The following is a 19,085-nucleotide window of genomic DNA, read 5'->3' as shown; positions in this document are numbered from 1 at the left end:
TTAATACAGTCCAAGTTGTTCTCCCTATGTAAAAGTGTCTTAATGCTTGAGGTAGTATTTTTTTATGTATCATATCGTTACCATTAATATATAGCAACATAAATGAATGGCTTGTACCAACAGATCTGACACATTTGCGTATACAGGCTCGGCTAGAGTCTCTTTAAAAATGTCTTTCGCAACCATTTTCAAACGCCTTTCACTTTGTTCACAGTTGCTACTTACAAGGAGAAATATCCACTATAAGAATAATTATCTCCCCTTGATTGCATAGAGCGGGTTTGATTGATGGAAATCTTACTAGGATTATGTCGTTGAAATTGTCCACTAAATTGTTTTTATGTTTCATGTCCAGCTATCGCACTAAAGTGAGAAAATTATGAATACTTTTATCACCATCGCAATAAAAGACCCCTCCCAAAATCACTTGATGATTTTTTTCTTCACCAAAGAGAATTAAACACTCAAATGTTTTTTCTTTGGTCTCTTGTGAATTTCCAAGAGAGTTCTTTGAGATGAAGGTACGTGACATTTTCATAAAAAATTTATGCAAAATTTCTTGTGTAAATATTAGTTCCGTTTTTCACCTTAACCATCACACACTGTGCTAATTGACTTCATGGGAATATTTTTTCTATTTTGAAAGATTCTTCCTAGTACTCCTCAGGTGATTTTAGACCTCGGGTGATAAAATATTTATGGAGAGGCACGTATAGTGGAAGAGGTTTTGGCACGCAAAGTGAAATGTTTTATGAGAGTTATCCTGTTGGAAAAGAGATAAACAATAGTCTTCAAAATGCAAACTGTCTAGAAAATATAGAATAGAATCTTAAACCAACCTGTTGTACTCAAGTTTCTCTTATGAATACCTAATGGTTTTTAGTAAATGATTTAGTTGTATCGCAGTGATTGCAAATATTGCAAATGATTGATTTGCTAAATTTTATTTCGACTGAAGTTTATGTGATATTTAAAAATTTTACACGAACGTTAAATAACGTTTATGGGAATAATGTCTCTCAATCGAGTTTCACAACATATCTAAAAATGTCTTCAAATCCAGAGTTTATATGACTTGAAACATGTCACACTTTAGCAGAATCATTAATACCTTAGAAAATGCGCTACTTATCCCTTCCGTAGTATTTCTTCCAAGCTTAAAACTATTAAAAGTTCCTCAGTAAATTTTGGGCTGATGAAATGCTTAAGTTTTATTCTCTTTAAGTTCCCAAAAATTGCTTTCTCCTGTAAAATATTTTTTTTTTAGTATTCCTGCTTCTCTGACGGAAAACATTCTAGAAAATTATGTACAAAGAATTTCATAGTACCTTTTAGTGTTCACTTATATTCTGCTCATAAATCATCTTGACTAATTATATTACAACATGCAGATTTTGAAAGTGAAATAAGAAGACTTATTCTAATTTTATTCCTTGCTGTATTAACTGGATTTACTCATTAAGATTTTATTATAATGTTTTTTTTTTTAATGTTGCTTATGTAAGAAAATACTTTTACTTCTTGGAATATTTTCAAGTGCCTTATTGCTGCCATTACTGTTTTAGCAAAAATCAAAAGAAATATTCCAATATTGATTGATATTTATTTTTCATTGGTACAAGAATTGCGCCAGTACTGATCAAATGTTTGAGTGAATTTTGAAAAAGTGTTAAAAAAAATTCAAATTACTATAAATGTTGCTAACTAGCTTATTATTGATAAATAACAGGAATATAAGTATTTTTTTTCCAATTATACTTCATTTAATAGAAAAGTCTGTCTAAATTTCACAGGGTTTATGTCTTAACATAAAAATCAAGCTTGCATGAAATCACCTCACTCTTGTCTCAATTCTAAACTCTTTAGCTTTATGGACATTTTGGCAAAACATTTTGCAGGTGTGTCAAGCAAAAAGACATACATTAAGCAATTTAACTAATAGAATGTACAAATTCATAAATTATCTAAACCCTCCCAGTGATTATACTCATAAATATACTGACTTGCAAAACAATAAACTTCAATGCGATGCAAGCGACGAACCTAAGTTAATGCATAAAATTCTATCTTATAATTCCCCTCTGTGTTTTGCTATTTAATTGGAAGGCATGAGTTATAAAAAGGACAAAGTAATGGTTAAAGAATATTATGGTAAAAAAAATGATAAGGCGTTATCGCCAGTTGTTTAAATATTGTGCTAGAGAGGGGGACTTTCTCTCAAGCATAAAGAAGTCTTTTAAATGGGAAAAGAGAAACACCCACACTTTGTGTCTCTATTAGTTGTTTGTACTTGAGACATAGGTGTTGTCTGTTTGTTGTCTTGTTCTTAAAGTCGTGTCTCTATAAAAATCTGTTGTCTTAAACCTCACAAGCAGGCATTAAAGGCGATTAACATGAATGGAAAGACAAAGAGTATGGGGCCTGGGGTTTGCGATGTTTCATGAATATTAAGTGCGATATTAAAGTTTTATTTTTCAATTGACAATTTCATGGACAACAACAATTTTGCGCCATATGATGAAAGTACTAAATTTTGAGCGGATAATGAACCATTAATTGGGAGAAACTAATTAAGGTAGGAGTTAATTGTTTAATGTGATTTTTTGTGGCTCTAAAAGGTACTAGAATGGAAATTTTGCGCGAGTCTTATATCACTCTTGCATCAAGACGTTTTTCCCACAGAAGTGAGGCTCATTCTGGTTGATGGAACTGGTGGAATAGAACCACAAGACTAGGGGGAGAGAATCATTTGTTTTTACAACCACAAGAAAGATTTTTCTCCCACATAAAAATTAAATAATAAGAGTTCAGATTACACAAAGAATAGGGAAAAGAAGACACTATCTTAGTGCTGTGATCACCATAAATAGATTATATACTCCTTTAAGTTCTTTTTCTTGGGGTTTCTCGTGTTGTGTCTCACAGGAGAGAACTATACGCTCTTGGTCATGGCTCGATGGTGTTTCGGTGTGCTTCCTTTTCCAGATCAAAACCCATGGAATAGAAGTTGCGTGAAACTTAAACGACGCAATTTTTATGTCTGTGAAGAATCGGAGACTCTCGGCTTTCTTGGAACTAAATACAAGAAAAGCACTTTACTAACATTCACCTGGTGGCGCAAATTTGTGCGCCAAGTTGCTCCACAACTTGTTTCCGTCTGTTCAGTCTTGAGGGAATTGCTGCTCAAAGTGGAGGCTCGCGTTCGGTTCAGAGATTGAGACACAGTGTTTTAAGAGAAAAAGTATTTAAAGTGCTTGCCTAAAAGTTTATTTGGAAATGTTTTTTTTGGACCACGTGAAATATACTCAATGTGCAATGGATTAATGTGTGTACCGAGAAAAAATTGGATGTTGCTACTATACTGAAAGAGTGAAATTAATTGGATTGTAAACCATTTCCCTGGGTATATACGCAACATATGGTTCATTGATTCCACAATGAGTTCATGCCACTTTGGACAGAACCAAGTGCTTCAGGAGGAAAAAATCATAAAAGCCCACCAATTATAGCAATTCTTCGCCCACAACGCCAACACAGAGATTCTTGTCCATTTTAGGGGATCACTTGTTTGAGCTTCACTTTTTAATATATTGAATTCTTTGTCTACATTCAGTCCCAGTATCATCGACAGAGATTCAATATAGACATAATAAATTGTGAGACAGATTGCTGGGTGGAATAACAGCAGCATGTTTTATAATAATTTAATTAGTAGCAGTCTCAAGTGTATTATTATGTTATGCGGATTATTTTCAAATTAATTATATCAAAGCGGGAGATGAAAATATAACAATTATATTCACATGGTGATTGAAGAATCTTCCTTTTCAACGTGAAAAGTCTCTATATTTTTTTCTTCTCTGGGTTTCCTTTCAAATGATGAATTGTATTTTTTCTTGTGATTTTTCTCTTTAAAAAAAACGGTTATCGAACTGTAAATAAAAAAAATCCCTCTCGTGCAGAAAAAAAAGATCTTAGACTCTTTTGTGGTGAAAAAAAAAAATCTGGAATAAGATCCTATTGTATGTAAATGTCTCATCTCTCACTGTCCAAACATACACTTCTTTGCTGTCCAAAAAAGAACTTCTATTTAAAGATTAATTATATTTGCACACTCCATAAAGTCAAAGATTGGCTTTTCGGGGAATTCACATAATGTTTGAGAGGAAGATGTTATTGAGAAAACGATGACGTCAAACCAAAGATATTTTCAGTGGTTTCTTATACACTCAGAGAAAAATACAGTAGAATATTACTACACGCCATTGCACAATTGACATCCTAATTGCAACTGGGAAACAATTTTTAGCTATTTTAGTTCTTAAATGACATGGGAAAAATAGCTCGACAGACGCATTTATTTTGTTACATTTTTCTCCCTTCGCAGAAAGTTATGCAAAGCTTTTATGCTTGGACACAAAGTTACGAACAAAAAATTTGACATTGTGTTGATTTTGATAATATTTTCCTTAATTCACTTATACGTTTTGAATTCTGGATGAAAAATTATTTTTTTAGATAGTTACACTATAAATTAATTGTATTTGTAGGGGAAAGTGCTCATGCTTTGCACGGTTCCAAAAGCTTCATAACGAAACTTTTCCTATGTTTTTCAATAAATGTGACTCCTAGGACCAATATTCTAAAAACTATACGGAAAAGTGTCCTATTTTTAAAATATATTGCGGAGTCACATTTATTCAGAAACATAGGAAAAAATAAGTCATTATAAAGCTAGGGACCTTGCAAAGCATGGGCACTTTCCCCTAGTAATTTATTTTAGAGAATTAAAATTCGGTGAGAGTTAAGATACGTGTTGATAGCGAGTCCTCACGACCTCTTGATAGATATTTTTTTTTTACTTTTTACAATGATCATTTATTAATCTATAAGGACTTAAATTTGAAATTTTATCTTTATTAATTCTAATATGTACATTGTTTAAATAAACAAAATTGTTGAACTATTTTTATGTAAAATTCATTACAAGCCTTGGAAGAATTCTACGGAAGGGTCACTCGATTATAAATCTGAACCAAAAATTCATATAAATTATATAAAATTGTTTTTCCTCGAACGAGAACACAATTAAGACTTATGCAATTAAAAATTAACAATAAAGAATATAAACAAATACACGGGTACTAAAGAAAATCAATTTCATTTGAAGTTTTTGTGTGGTCGCTTCACTGAATTCTGAATTCTTAGAGCATTTTTTATTTTTAATTTCATTTTTTTTTTAGAAGATTCAGCAACAATATCTTGAGTGCCAAATACGTAATTTAAGGTGTAAAATATTCGTGGTGTGGCGTCTACCGCTGTCTTAGGGCTAATTAACAAACCTTCAAAGCAAAACGGTTAAAAGAAAAACTTTCAGTAAACTTTAAGGCACGATTTTGATAATTTTACCAATGAGATAACGGAAATATTTTTTTTTAAAGGAAAATTTCATTTTTATAAATCTTATTAATTTAGTAAAAATCAAAAACATGACTCATTCATAACGATGCCGTTGATAATTTTTCTGCTTTTTCTGAGTGTTAAATTACTTGTGGAATGTCGTACGAAGGAGGTGTGTTGGCAACTCCAAGAGAAAAAATGCATTGAAAGAAGACCCAGAAAAAAGAAGATCCTAATGGATCTTTGGAGGATGAGTCATTGAAATATTTTGGGCAGGAAATGTATGAAATATCCCCTTCTAATATAGAATTATAATAGAGTTTGATGGGAAATTTTCTATATATGTATTTTCTTGTGCTATTTGTTACATAATAACTCTGAACCATCGACAGGTGTAAGAGCACGCCTCTTCCATTGACTCTGAACAACGCCATGACATATGGTTGTTGTATGGCGAAGAATTGCAAGTTTGATTGCATGTGTCCAAATATAATTATCTTCATCAGGTAGATAATTGCCATATTTATAGTGACACGTGGTGGACAAGTTGACGAGTTGGTTCTTTTTGTTATCAATACAATTCCCCCTTATTCCATTTAATAAGGCTCTCATTCTCATCTTGAGCATCGATGTTGAGGTTTGCAGAAAAGAGGCAAAAAAAAACAACCGCACATACAGCCAATTTCTTTGGATTATTTGCATCCCACTAACCTCAAATGATTCTTCATTTGTTGATCGTCAGACACTTTAGCAATCAACCTCATGATCTTTTCCCATCAACACCTCACTCGAAGAACTCTGTGTTGGTACCAAAGCAAGTGAAGTTGAACCATAGCATTAGAGCAGAATTTTCTGTAGTGAATAAATCATGATAAAATTTCGGTACAAGAGAAAACCTCCGGTTGATGCAAGTTGTGATAGTCAAGCAAAAGGAGGTCCAGTGAACAATAAGAAAGATACTCGTCCAAGTCGCAAAGAATACAAACAATGCATTCGTGCAGTTGTTGTAAGTTTTATGAGATTCACATTTCGCAAAGAAAAAAAAAAAACAAACCATCTGTTGGACACAGTTGAGAAACTTATGTAAAATAGCATATCTAAGACTTTACCACATTTTTGGGGAATTACATCTTAGCTTTTTATCTCATTTGAATGTTAACTAAACAACCATTGAAGCTTTATGCCTTTCTCAGAATTTAGATAAATTAGTTTTGCTTGCCTAAGAGCTCTTAACCGCAATATTAATTTGAAGACGGGATTTCTTAATAATTTTTGAACGTTTAACAGTCTTTGATCAGAATATGAAAGGGTAGATATTACCTTGAAAAATTGATTTATTTATTTTATATTGCCTTTTTCAAAACCAATTGATGAGTTGTTTCGATAGTTTTAATTCTGTAGAAATAAAGTATGTTGTCTTGGAGACGCTATAATAATTCGTAAACCCTTTTATAACAAGTTTTCTCGGTTTTCATTACGAGAAATATTTATGCATTGAAAAGGTCTTTAGATCATCGGAAATATTTAGAATATTTGAGAAAATTTTAAATTACCCCGGCACATCTTTGAGGTCATGAAAATTTTACGAAATAAAAATTTATGTATTTTTTCAAATATTTTGCATATGTCTATCCCACTCGTTTACACTCTTTTTTCTTCTTTTTTTAATCATCAAAATTAAGCCGATTTAGTTTAATTCCATTTTAGTGCCAAAAAGTGAGATATACGTCAAATGTTTGAGAAAGAAACGGATGTGAATTTCGATTTCATTAAATTTTCGTAATCTAAAAGATTGAGGCATTATTGATTTAATTCAACTTCTACTAATTTTATTTTTAAATACAATATTGTCAATTTTGTACTCCTTATTTATTTTTTTCTCAATGCCATAAGGCACTTAAACGAAGCAATTTTCGTCAAAATAGGGAAAAATATTAAAATTCAAGTCAAAAAAATATTTTTTACGAAAAATCTATTGCACTCCTGTCCTTCTTGTGAACATCACACTAAATCAAATTTCAAATTTAGTTCAATTCAATTTTGAATGTGAAATATGTGAATTTTGATTTGATAAAATTTTCTGATCTGAAAAGTGTATCAGGAGCTCAAACGTTTCAAAGTTTGGAACAATTTTTTTTTTATTTTGGAACAGTTTAAACTCTTTAATATTGGAAACCATTGCTTCCTTTAAGGCTTCTACACACTAAGAGCAATTTCTTTAAAAAATGCCCTTTTTGAAGAAAATTTCCCCTATCCTTCACTGAGAAAAAAAGAGGATGCGATTACCTTTTTTTCCTCGTAACTTTAACGCTTTTTAAGTGTAAAAATATATCAACATTTTTTAATGTTAATTTTACACCTTTTTAAGGGTAAAATTAACATGAAAAAGGGTTAATTTAACCCCTAACACACCTAAAAAGGGTAAAATGTACACAGATTTCGGATCAATAATGCAGGGTAAAATTAACATTTCCGGAATGTTATTTTAACTTTTTCGGATTTCTCTCAGTATTGTAAGCAGTAATGTCAGATTTTTTTTTTAAATTTAGTGTGGACTAGACACCATTAGACACAAAACCAATCTTTTAAAAGAATCTTTTAGGACTTTATGGTTTTTTTATTCTATTTATTTTTGGTCAGAAAATTAGCAGATTTGTTAATAAAAGATAAAATTTGTCAGTGAATAATTAAAAGTGATCAGTAAACATTTAAGTTTGATAATAATGTCTCCAGAACTAAAAGGTGTTCTAAAAAGTCAGTAAAACTTCATGAAATCAAAATTCGCTTTGTTTCTTTTTTGAAAATATTTGCATAAGTCTATCCTACTCTTTTACACTTAAAATTGGACTAAACAAATTTTAATTTGGTGTAATGTTCAAACACTGAGAAAAAAGAGGGTGCGATTAACTTTTTTTCCTCGTAACTTAAACACTTTTTAGGTGTAAAAATATATCAACATTTTTTAATGTTAATTTTACACCTTTTTAAGGGTAAAATTTACTTGAAAAAGTATAACTTTAACCCCAAATACAACTAAAAAGGGTAACATTTACACCGATTTCGGATTAATAATGCAGGGTAAAATAAACATTTCCGGAATGTTATTTAAACTTTTTCGAATTTCTCTCAGTGAAGCAGAGTGCGAAAGAGTAGAATAGATATATGCAAAGCTTTTAAGAAAGAAAGGTACATGTGAATTTCGATTTTATGAAATTTTCCTAATCTAAAAGGTGTGCCAAAACCATGAAAAACTTTTGGTTCTGACAATTTTTTTTTACTTACTACTTTTTACTAAAATATTGCCTGATCTTCTGCAATCGTTTTCAAAAACCGCTTTGCTATTCAATTCCTTAAATACATCGTGACACATTTTACTCTAATTTAATTTTCATAAAAAAAAACGTTTGCAAGTATTCACGTGTTCTATGTTTTGCTAAAAATTCCAAAAATTAGGTGTTAATGAAAAGCTTTTAAAAAATTTAAATTTTCTGTGTGGTCAAGATGATCAATTGTGTGTGTCCAAAACAGATTTGCAAAAGTTAATCAGAGACATCAAGAAAGCATCACTAATTGTAGCACTTGTGTTTTCTTGCAGGAGCTCTTTTCGCAGCTGCAGACATCTTCAGAGCCTGCACTATGTCCAGAACCACTGAGACGTGCTCTGGCCAGTGGACCACTGGCCGGAAGGCGTTTTCCACTGGGATGCCTGGGTGATGCAGCCGAATGCTTTGAGTTGTTGCTGCACCGTGTTCACTCTCACCTGTCCCATGAGGACAGTGATGCCTGTGAGACACCAGCATGTGTGGCACATCGACGCTTTGCCATGAGAGTTGTGGAGCAGAGTGTGTGCGAATGTGGTGCAAATTCAGAACAATTGCCATTCACACAGGTGAGTGCAAAGATTTTCCAGTAAAATCTCCAACAGATTTTGTCCCTCTTTAGGAGGTACCTTACACAACATTGCCCCTCGAGCACTGTGTTACTTAACTGTACATTTGGAAGTGAGAATTTTACATTAGTTTATAGTTCCACACATGAGACCAATGAAAACGAAGTGTCTCTGATCGCGGGAGAGTTGTAATATCGATGTTGATGATCAGTCAAAGAGGCTATATGCTGGTGGTATACAGTTGAAAAAGAAAACCTCCATAAGCCAATTGAGGTTGCCATCTCGGTGGTGTCCTCATTTGGATGATGGAGAGTGAGAGAAGGCTTCTTTTTCAAGATGATTCGCTTGTAAATCGTTTGGCATTTAAATTTTAACATGCACAGAGGCACGATCATCATGATGATGCTTTTTATTGGCTCTTGAAAAAAAAAATGTAGCCACATCATCATCTTTTAATGTCCCATCGTGCGGAGGGGTATCACTGAATATTTATTGGCGTTGTTTAAATACCTGGCGATTAGATATTACACAATGTTTACAGTAAGAAAAAATTACTACGTGCTTTGATTTATTATCTTATACGGTAATGAAATTTTAAGTGAGATATCCAATACATTTTACTTTTACAATTTATGACATATAGATAAACAAGAGAAAGGTTCATTAAATACCTTAAATACCAAATATTTGGATCAGTATTTATTACACAATTGCAATTCTTTTTCTTTCAAATACGCGGAGAAAATTTATATAAGCGACTTAACTTCACTTTCAGGAAAACTTAACTAATTTAACAATTACACAGTCTAACTTTTAAGCGTTGAGAACATTTACCCCTAGATATTAGAGGTAGTATTCACTACCTCTTATTTAAATGGAGGATTTTCATTCAGGCATTCGTAACGGGCACAACACTACAACTGCGCTCCATCGTGTTCAACATGACATTTCTATGTTTCTTAATAGCCGCAAGTTTGTTGTTTTGCTTGTATTAGATTTTTCTAACACTGAGAAAAAAATGGGGGTGCGATTAACTTTTTTTCCTCATAATATAGACACGTTTTAGGTGTAAAAATATATCAACATTTTTTAATGTTAATTTTACACCTTTTTAAGTGTAAAATTTACATGAAAAAGGGTAACTTTAACCCCTAATACACCTAAAAAGCGTAATATTTACACCGATTTCGGATCAATACCGCAGGGTAAAATAAACATTTCCGGAATGTTATTTTAACTTTTTCGGATTTCTCTCAGTGAAGGTATTTAATAGCATATCTCATGACCTTCCATTTTTTCCAATTTTTTACACTTTTTAAATTTTCCTCATCGACCTTATCTTTGATGCAGTTCTACCTAATTGGGCGAACTCAAAGGGTCCGTGTTGGCAATAACATATCGGAACCCGTTTGAATACATTCTCGTTCTGCTATTTAGGATTCAGACCTAGGTCCACTGCTATTTTCACTTGTTTTATTTAAATGACTTGCCATCTGTTCTGTTGAATGGCTATATTACCATCTTTACGCAGATGATTTGCAAGTCTACATTGATGGCGACCCTTGTGATCCCAATTCTGCTTTTACCACTTTTACTCAAATGAATGTAATTCTCTCTCGAATTGAGGCATAGACTCTCGGAAATGGGTTCTGTTTGAATCCCAATAAGCCTCAGTCCTTAATTATTTCTAAAAGATCTTTTGTCAGAGACCTAATTCCATTCACTGTTCATGGGCAGATCATTCCAATTGGTGAGCGAGGTCGCAATTTGGGATTGATTTTCAATTCTTCCTTCTCTCGGTGTGAGCATATCTCTCACATCAACCTAAGAGTCTACTGCACACTGGGGACTCTGAAGCGCTTTCGTGAGATAACCTTATAAAATATTCGCTTTATGCTCGTGAGAGCATTGGTACTGCTCATCAAATGGAGCAGAGCTTTCTTTAATGTTGACTATGAAACAATCAGGAGGCTTTCAGACGAATGAATGATCCATCTTTCTAAAGGATTTGCTATGATCCTTTTATTTTTACTAAATCAAACTATTCAGAGAACTTATTTAGATTGAAGGGTCAGTTCTCAAGATTAATAAAATTATAAAATGATTTAATATTAAATAAATCCTAATTTACACGATTTTAGTTTTCAAACCCCGAAATCTGAAATATGTAGAGAAAAGTGGTCTGCCTTTGAATGCGGCAGCCTTTGAATGTTTCAATTTTTCTCTTATTCTTCAAAGCAAAAATTCTATTTTGTGAACAATAGTTAATACTATTAATTATTTTCTATTAACTTGATTAACAAAATGAAATTTTTGGCATTGGGAAATAAAAGAAAAATTGAAATATTCAAAGGCAGGCCACTTTCCCTTATCACGTTATTAAGAGTCTTAACCGTCGTCCTGTAGGGGAATTCCGTAATTTCCGTGACATTGTCACGCGTGAGTTCGAAACCTGACAATGCCATTCGAGCTTTTTTTTGTCATATCATATGAGTTCGAAAATGCAATGCATTGAATTTTTAATCAAATCCCTTGATGATTTTATGAAAATACAGTACGTCTTGGTTAATCTGTTTAACTAAATTTATTGTTTTTGAATTGCCATAAATCTCAAATATGTGACTTCTGACAATGCCACGTGAGCTGAAATGGCAATGTCACGGATACAGAATCGCGTTTTCGAAAAAGCTCTCCTAAGATTCGAACCCAATTTGTCATATGGCATTGTCAGAGCGTTATAGAATTCCCCTCCTGATCACTTAAAATTATGTTCTTGTCATGATAAAAAAAGGCGAGATGCTAGAAATGACTACTTATTTTTTATTTGCTTTATATTCCGATTATATAAAAATACGCTGTAAGGAAATCTCACAGACAGATTAATTTATTCGCTATTTCTGCCAAAATCTTTTCCAGATGGTACATTATGTATCGGCCTCTGCTCTGACATCGCAGAGTATTCTGCTCGATCGACAATCCATGACTTTTGGACAACTGCTGAGAAGTGCCGGAAATATGGGAGACATAAGAGATTGCCCGGTAAGTTACCATTTTTCTCTGTCTTTCTTAAATTATTTTAAAAGCGTGATTTTTTGTTTTGGTCGCAATTTCAACATCGCAACCACCCCACACCCACAGTCCTTCAACCAGTGCTCACACTCATGAGCATTTTTGCTCATATGGTAGATTTGAGAAGTGGTCTAACCTTGGTCCCAACCAGCTTTTTACATTATATTACAAAAGACATGCAATTCTATATCATTCAATTCACAAATGGTATGCCACTCTGACGCAATATGTTGTTTTTTTTCTGGTGTTCTATCAACTATCTGGGTCTTGTTTGGATTTTCGCGCGCTTTTCTGCTCTAGTGCCTCCGAGGAGACACTTAAAAGAGACCAAAGTATTGTACTATGGCAATGAATCACTAATTAAAATCTCAGTATTGTATTAAATTTAAGCAGATCTTTTCTTCTTCGATGTTTGCAATTGGGAGTTATTTAGGTGGAATTGATTGGGTTTACATAAAAAAGAGACACTCTTTTTGTGTTGATCTTGAATATGGAAAATCGGATATCCTCTGTAATTGCAGGATATTGACATAAACAAAATAGTTGTGAGTTATTTGAATTTGCAGCATCGACAGTGTTTATAAAAAAAAATAGAAAATTTAACATTGAATGTAGTTGTTGTAGTCCGGAAATGTAATCTGGGAGTTTGCAAGACATTGTTCAACCTTTATTTATTCAATATTCTTTTTCAAAAAGCCATGACTTTTATCAATAAACGAAGTGTTTACCATCTTCAATGGTTTTGAATGTGAAACCTTAGCATTTCCTATGTGATTTTCCAAAAGAAATATCAACAAAAAGGGGAAAAAGTATTCTAATGAAAAATTTTGGGTCATAAAATAAGCATTTGGTCAGTAAAATATTCCATTTTCGCGAAATAGTTGACAATTTTAAAAGGCAGAAAAGGCGAAGTGAAGTCGAAGCTTTTAAAGAGTTTTATTTTTTTTTAATTAACGTATTATAATTTTTCACATTTGAATAAATTCTTTTATTTTTTTCTAGTTTAAGAAAACTAAAATTATTATTAAATGGGAAATTGAGTAATAGTTTGTTAACATTTTTTTGCTGTTTATAGATTTTAAATTATATAGTTTAAAGATTATAAATCCTGAAAAATTCATATAGATACGAGAAAAAATAATTGCAAGTGTATGCGAAAACAAAACTATAGCCCTCTATATAGGTTACCTGTCACCAAGGGTCTAGCTAAGATTTTAGTAAGAGGGGGGGCAAATTCGAGGATAATCAAAAAAAAAGGTTTTTCAAAGGTAAAGTTCACAAAATTTCACGAGAAATCACAAGAAATCCAATTTGAATCCATTTTTCTGAATTTGAGCTTACTGGAAAATTAATAAAATGTCTTACCAAATGTTTTTGAAAAGAAAATTCACTTATTATCCGTTCTTTGGTCTATTTTTGCATCCTAGGTTTTGAATTTCTTAACAAAGGTACAAAGACTTTCTTATGTACATAATTTGAGTAGCTCTTCATGACACGGAAATAAAATAATTTGTAAAATTGTTCGTAAATGTTTGTGAGTTCCTACTAAGGTCTTACGAAATGCTAGTAAATCGAATAAACCACAAAAAAAGTTTGTAAACGTTTGTACTTTTTTCACAAACATTGTCCTAAACATGACTATTTAACGAGCATTTTTTTGTTCGTAAATGTTCCTAAACACAGATAAAATGCTCGTAAAATCCTGTCATTTGTTCCTAAAAAATTTTGTTAGATAAACAAAAATGTACGAACAAATGTTTGTAAAAGAACAGAAAAATGTTTCTGAAAAGTACAAACTTTTACAAACACTTTGTGGATTCGGTAATACGATTTACGATTATTTCATAAGTCTCCAGTAGAAATTCACAAATATTTACGAACAATCTTATAAAATATTTTTTTCTGTGTGGTAGTAATTACGATTTTTAGATTAAAAAGATTTTAAACCCGAAAAATCAGCTTAAAACCTATTTTAATCCGATTTTGTTGCGGTTCGATTCGGATAGCTGATAAACTTTTTCATTAGTTTTTCAGAGAATGATAATATTAGATCTCTTTTTTCTGGTTTTAGAAAAGGAAGTCAAATTAGCTTCAATTTTCTTTTGGAAGTTATAAATACATTTTTTGCTTAAAATTCACCATAAATTCAGTTCTACATTAATTTTTTAGATCCTAAATGATCTAAATTATTTGTAGAAACCAGAGCATTTCCATAAAAAGCTCTATAAAGACACCAATAAGACATTTTCTTGAAGAAGATGCCAGAAAATTGATCAAAAATGAATGGAAAATATTTTTTCCGAGTTACTAAAACTTTTCTACAAAGTTCTTTCAAAAATTCTCCAGAAATTCCATGCTAAACCGTTTTTGATTATTTTAGGTAAATGTGGAAAGCTTCAAAAGCTCCATAAGAGTTCATCGACAATAGCTTTATTTGAGAAAGAAAAGTTGATCAAAACCTTTCTCAAAGTCACCGATTTAAAATTTTTAAAATTAGGTTTTGTGTAATGTTTCTTTTAAACAAAAATGTTTTTTTTTTAAATCTAAATTGAAAGATTTTGGGCTTTTTGGATTGCCCGTAAAATTCAACAAAGGGTTTTTTCCAAAGACAGTAAAACGGGCTTCAAACTTAGGGCAGAATCACATTGAAAGTAAAATGCTCACCGTATTTCGTTATTTTACGCATTTTCATTGCAATTCTTACGAAAATTCTCGATTACCGTAAGGTAAAGTACCCTTACTCGACCGGGTTCCTCTATTCGACCGGTGGGTCAATTTTTGAATATTTGATGGTGAATTTCATCAATTTCTATGAATTTGTCACTGATTCGTATTATTTAAAGAATAATTGACCTATTAATGTTAGATCATACACAAAATATTATAGCAAATATAATTAAATTGAATAAATAAATCTACCGGTCGAATAGAGGCACCGGTCGAATAAAGGGTACTTTACCTTATTATCTTATCTCATACTCGGTGGCACTGAGTGAAAATAAGAAAATTGAAGAAATAAAACGAAAATGCCATAAACAGGGAGCAAAAAAAACTGTACAATTAATTTGCCTTACAGTTTTTTTTGCTCACCTTTTATGGCATTTTCGCTTTATTTCTTTAATTTTCCTATAAGAAATTTCTTCAATTTTTTACTTATAAGAAAATTGAAGAAATAAAACGCAAATGCCATAAACGGTGAGCAAAACAAAACTGCAACAGAAATTTATAGTACAGTATTTATGCTCAGCTCACCGTTTATCAAATTTTCGCTTTATTTCTTCAATTTTTCTTATATTATTTTCATCTAGTGTCACTGAGTATGAGATAAGGTAATACGGTAATGGAAAATTTGCGTAAGAATTGCAATGAAAATGCATAAATTAACGAAATACGCTGAGGCTACGGCGAGCATTTTAATATTATCAATGTGATTCTGCCCTTAAGGTTTAGTCCAATTCTCGAAGGTCTCAAAACCGTAAATAGCAACCATAATTTTTTTTGTTTTACCGAATTTTATAGATGATTTACACTTAATAATTCAATTCTAAGATAAATTTTTCCAAAAAATCTTGGCTGATAAGAAATTAACCGTTAAGCCTGTCTGTAGCCGGTATAACTGTGTTATCACACTTGCACATTAAAATTTTAATATGATTCACATTAATTGTCGCTGGTGAAAGTCCAAATGTGTAATTTGTGTGTTTGAATCATTTCATATTCAAAATGTGATCTATTTGTAGATAAAAAGAAGGTAGACTTTGCCCGCAAAATTTGATATAAATTGATTTATTAGCATTAATGCGAATTATTAATGCGATTTTCTCTTTAATTTTTTAATGTGAAAAATATTTATGCTTTAGGTAAATTTAAACTTATTTTTGCAGGTCAAGTCCACTTCTTTATCAATAAATAGAAAAACCTCAAATATCAAGTGACATAAAGACACAAATAACATATTTGGACGCTCATAACCAACAATTAACGTGAATCACATTAAAATTTTAATGTGCAAGTGTGATAACGCCATAAGGGCTCTTTCCTTAGCTGAAAACGTTTTTAGTGTGAACTAAATCTCAATTCTCTTGAATTATTTTTCGTTTTATTTTTTATGTTTTGAAAATCGTTTAGAGGGAATGACTCCTCCTTCTCCTCCTACACGTTATGTACTGTCCAGTGCCCCAGTCGTTCTTAAAGCGTTAAAAATAGAATATTCAGACCATAAAATGATAAATAAACATTTTGGTTAAAATAAACATTAATTTCTTTCGATCATTGGATGGAGAATGACAAGAATTTTGTATTAATCCCAAAATAAGAGATACCTTAATGCAATTTCAATAAAAAAAAAGATTTTTTTGATAAGCCACCAACAAGAACTTGCTAGTCAAGATATACATTTTCAACAAAAAAACATTAGGAGTAAAATTTCATAATGTTTAATGAAGTAAAAACACAAAGATCACAATCAAAAATTCCTTTTAGCATCATTGGTAATTTACAGATTTTACTCAAGTTACCATGACTTGCAGAGTGGGCTATCGATGGTTAAAATAATGTTTACGAAAAAGAATAAATGCCAGGAATCCTCGAAATAAAAAGAGATAATGCCAAGAGTGCAAACAAAGATTGTGCGATAGGGAATTGTTTGCATTTTACAAAAGGGATTTTTCTTCTTTTGCAGAATGCCTGTGGCGCCAAAATTGGAATCTGTCGAGCTCTCCTTAATCGTCCAGACGTCGTCTCAATTGGCGTTGTCTGGGATTCTGAGCGTCCGCCAGCAGATCAAGTGCATTCTGTCCTCAAGTCCATTGGCACGAGCCTGAGACTTTGCGATGTCTTTCATCAAGTGTCAGACAGTCGCTGGGCACAGAGTGTGGACCATGAATTGGTAGGAGTAGTGACTTACTACGGTAAGCACTACACTACCTTCTTCTTTCACACAAAACTGAGGGTTTGGGTGTACTTTGATGATGCCAATGTGAAGGAGGTTGGTCCTCATTGGGATGGTGTGGTGGATAAATGCTGTAGGGGTCGATATCAACCCTTGCTACTGCTCTATGCCACACCACAGCCTCAGGCAATGCCACAGCAAATGGTGGGAACTGTTCAGGAGGTCATGACACAGCCACCAAATGTGCCATCTCTTAGGCGAGCTGTGACTCCGTCTCCGGAAAAGGAGAAACCACCTGTGGGGAATACAAGGCGCGCCATAACACCCACACCGGTTCGTGGTGGAGCTGCCACAACAGATTACCAGAATCTCAGTGTGATTCAGAGTCATTTGGCACCCAAGCAGGATTCTGTTGAGTACAATCGGGCTAAATCCTTTGAATCACCTACAGTGCAGTACCAGAATCTCAATGTGATTCAAGAGAAAATCTTCAAGAGCATGAATTCACTCAATGGCAATGGTCCAATTGACTATTCAACAATGGGAACCCTCGAGAAGAAGGACACCTACGCCAATCGCTGGGAAAATACACAAACACTAAGAAAACAACAATTCCCCCGTGCTGTCAATGGTGAAGCTCCAACAATGCCTCCTGCACAGCAACACTATCCTCAACATCCGCCAAATGATGGTCTCTCCATGCCTGATCATCTCAATCAGCCACGTCGAAGGGATTCTGGGAATTGGAGTGGAGACAGAAATAGTGCATCTTCTTCATCTTCCACAACCCTTGAGAATCCCTATTTGTATCTTGTCGGCAAGAGGAATGTCAATGTCCCACCGAGTCCAACACGCAATGGCATTCACTATGACGCCGGATACGATTCCTATTCACTCTCTTCGACAGATTCCTACCCACCCAAAACACACAATCCACAACTCGCCAAGATTCCTGAAAGTGTTGTGCTCTCAGGAGACTGTGAAAGGCTCTGCATGGAAGCAGATCAACTACTAGAGAAATCTAGATTGACTGAGGATGCCCATGATTTTGAAACAGCCCTGGTACTGTGCAATGCAGCCGCTGGGAAAGCCAGAGCTGCCATGGATGCTCCCTACAGCAATCCTCATACAATGACATTTGCCCGGATGAAGCATAATACATGTGTAATGCGTGCCAGAAGTCTCCACAGAAGAATTTTGATAGAAAAAGGAAGTGAGGCCATTGTGAAGGAACCACAGCAACTTCAAATTCCAACAACGGATTTGCGACATTCCCGGGATGGCAGTAATTCTAGCCTTAGACAAATGCGTCAGAGCAATAAGGAGAAGATTTTCAGCCTGGGTAAGCATCTGATGAGTGGAACTGGGAATTCTGGGAGTAAAGACATGGAGAAGGGGACAAAGAGCATCGAGATCTATGCGACGCTGCCGAAACAGAAGAAGAATGTGCTGAAATTCGTGGATACTGATGATATTATCAGTGTGGAAACTGTGAAGCAGGAACGTGAGAGTAGAAGTTTGTTTGGACGAGGAAGACGTGGGGAGGACAAAGAAAAGAGAAGTCGTAGTGAGGATCGCAATAAAATTGCCAGGGAATTTTCCATAGCTGAACCACTCCTGGCAAATGCAAAGGACACCCTGAAGAAGCACAAGGAAGAGAAGGAGGACAAAAAGGAAAAAGACAAGTCCAATAAGAAGCAGCACAAAATCAGAAGGAAGTTACTCATGGGAGGACTTATCAGGAGGAAAAATCGCTCAATGCCTGACCTGACAGAAGGTGAGTTGAAAATATTATGTGAAATTCTTAACAATCTCAGCTACTATAATCCTAACAAA

At 33.4% G+C, this 19,085-nt stretch overlaps 1 protein-coding gene across 4 annotated transcripts in view; it reads left to right on the top strand.

Annotated features, from left to right (window-relative positions):
* Nucleotides 1-19,085, top strand: part of LOC129805577 (uncharacterized) — a 98,169-nt gene that overhangs the window by 59,275 nt on the left and 19,809 nt on the right. For 3 of the 4 annotated variants that reach the window (XM_055853581.1, XM_055853579.1, XM_055853580.1), the window contains 3 exons: nucleotides 8,996-9,289; nucleotides 12,206-12,328; nucleotides 17,040-19,026. In XM_055853581.1, the coding sequence (XP_055709556.1) occupies nucleotides 8,996-9,289; nucleotides 12,206-12,328; nucleotides 17,040-19,026 (2,404 nt within the window). Of the gene's footprint in view, nucleotides 1-5,503; nucleotides 6,407-8,995; nucleotides 9,290-12,205; nucleotides 12,329-17,039; nucleotides 19,027-19,085 lie in introns of those variants that run through there. The other variant, XM_055853582.1, reaches the window with a different exon arrangement.

This window comes from Phlebotomus papatasi, chromosome 3 (assembly GCF_024763615.1).
Source record: "Phlebotomus papatasi isolate M1 chromosome 3, Ppap_2.1, whole genome shotgun sequence".
NCBI classification, from domain to species: Eukaryota; Metazoa; Arthropoda; class Insecta; order Diptera; family Psychodidae; genus Phlebotomus; species Phlebotomus papatasi.
Note: the sequence above shows the minus strand (reverse complement) of the source record. Positions and strands in the feature narration are given on the sequence as shown.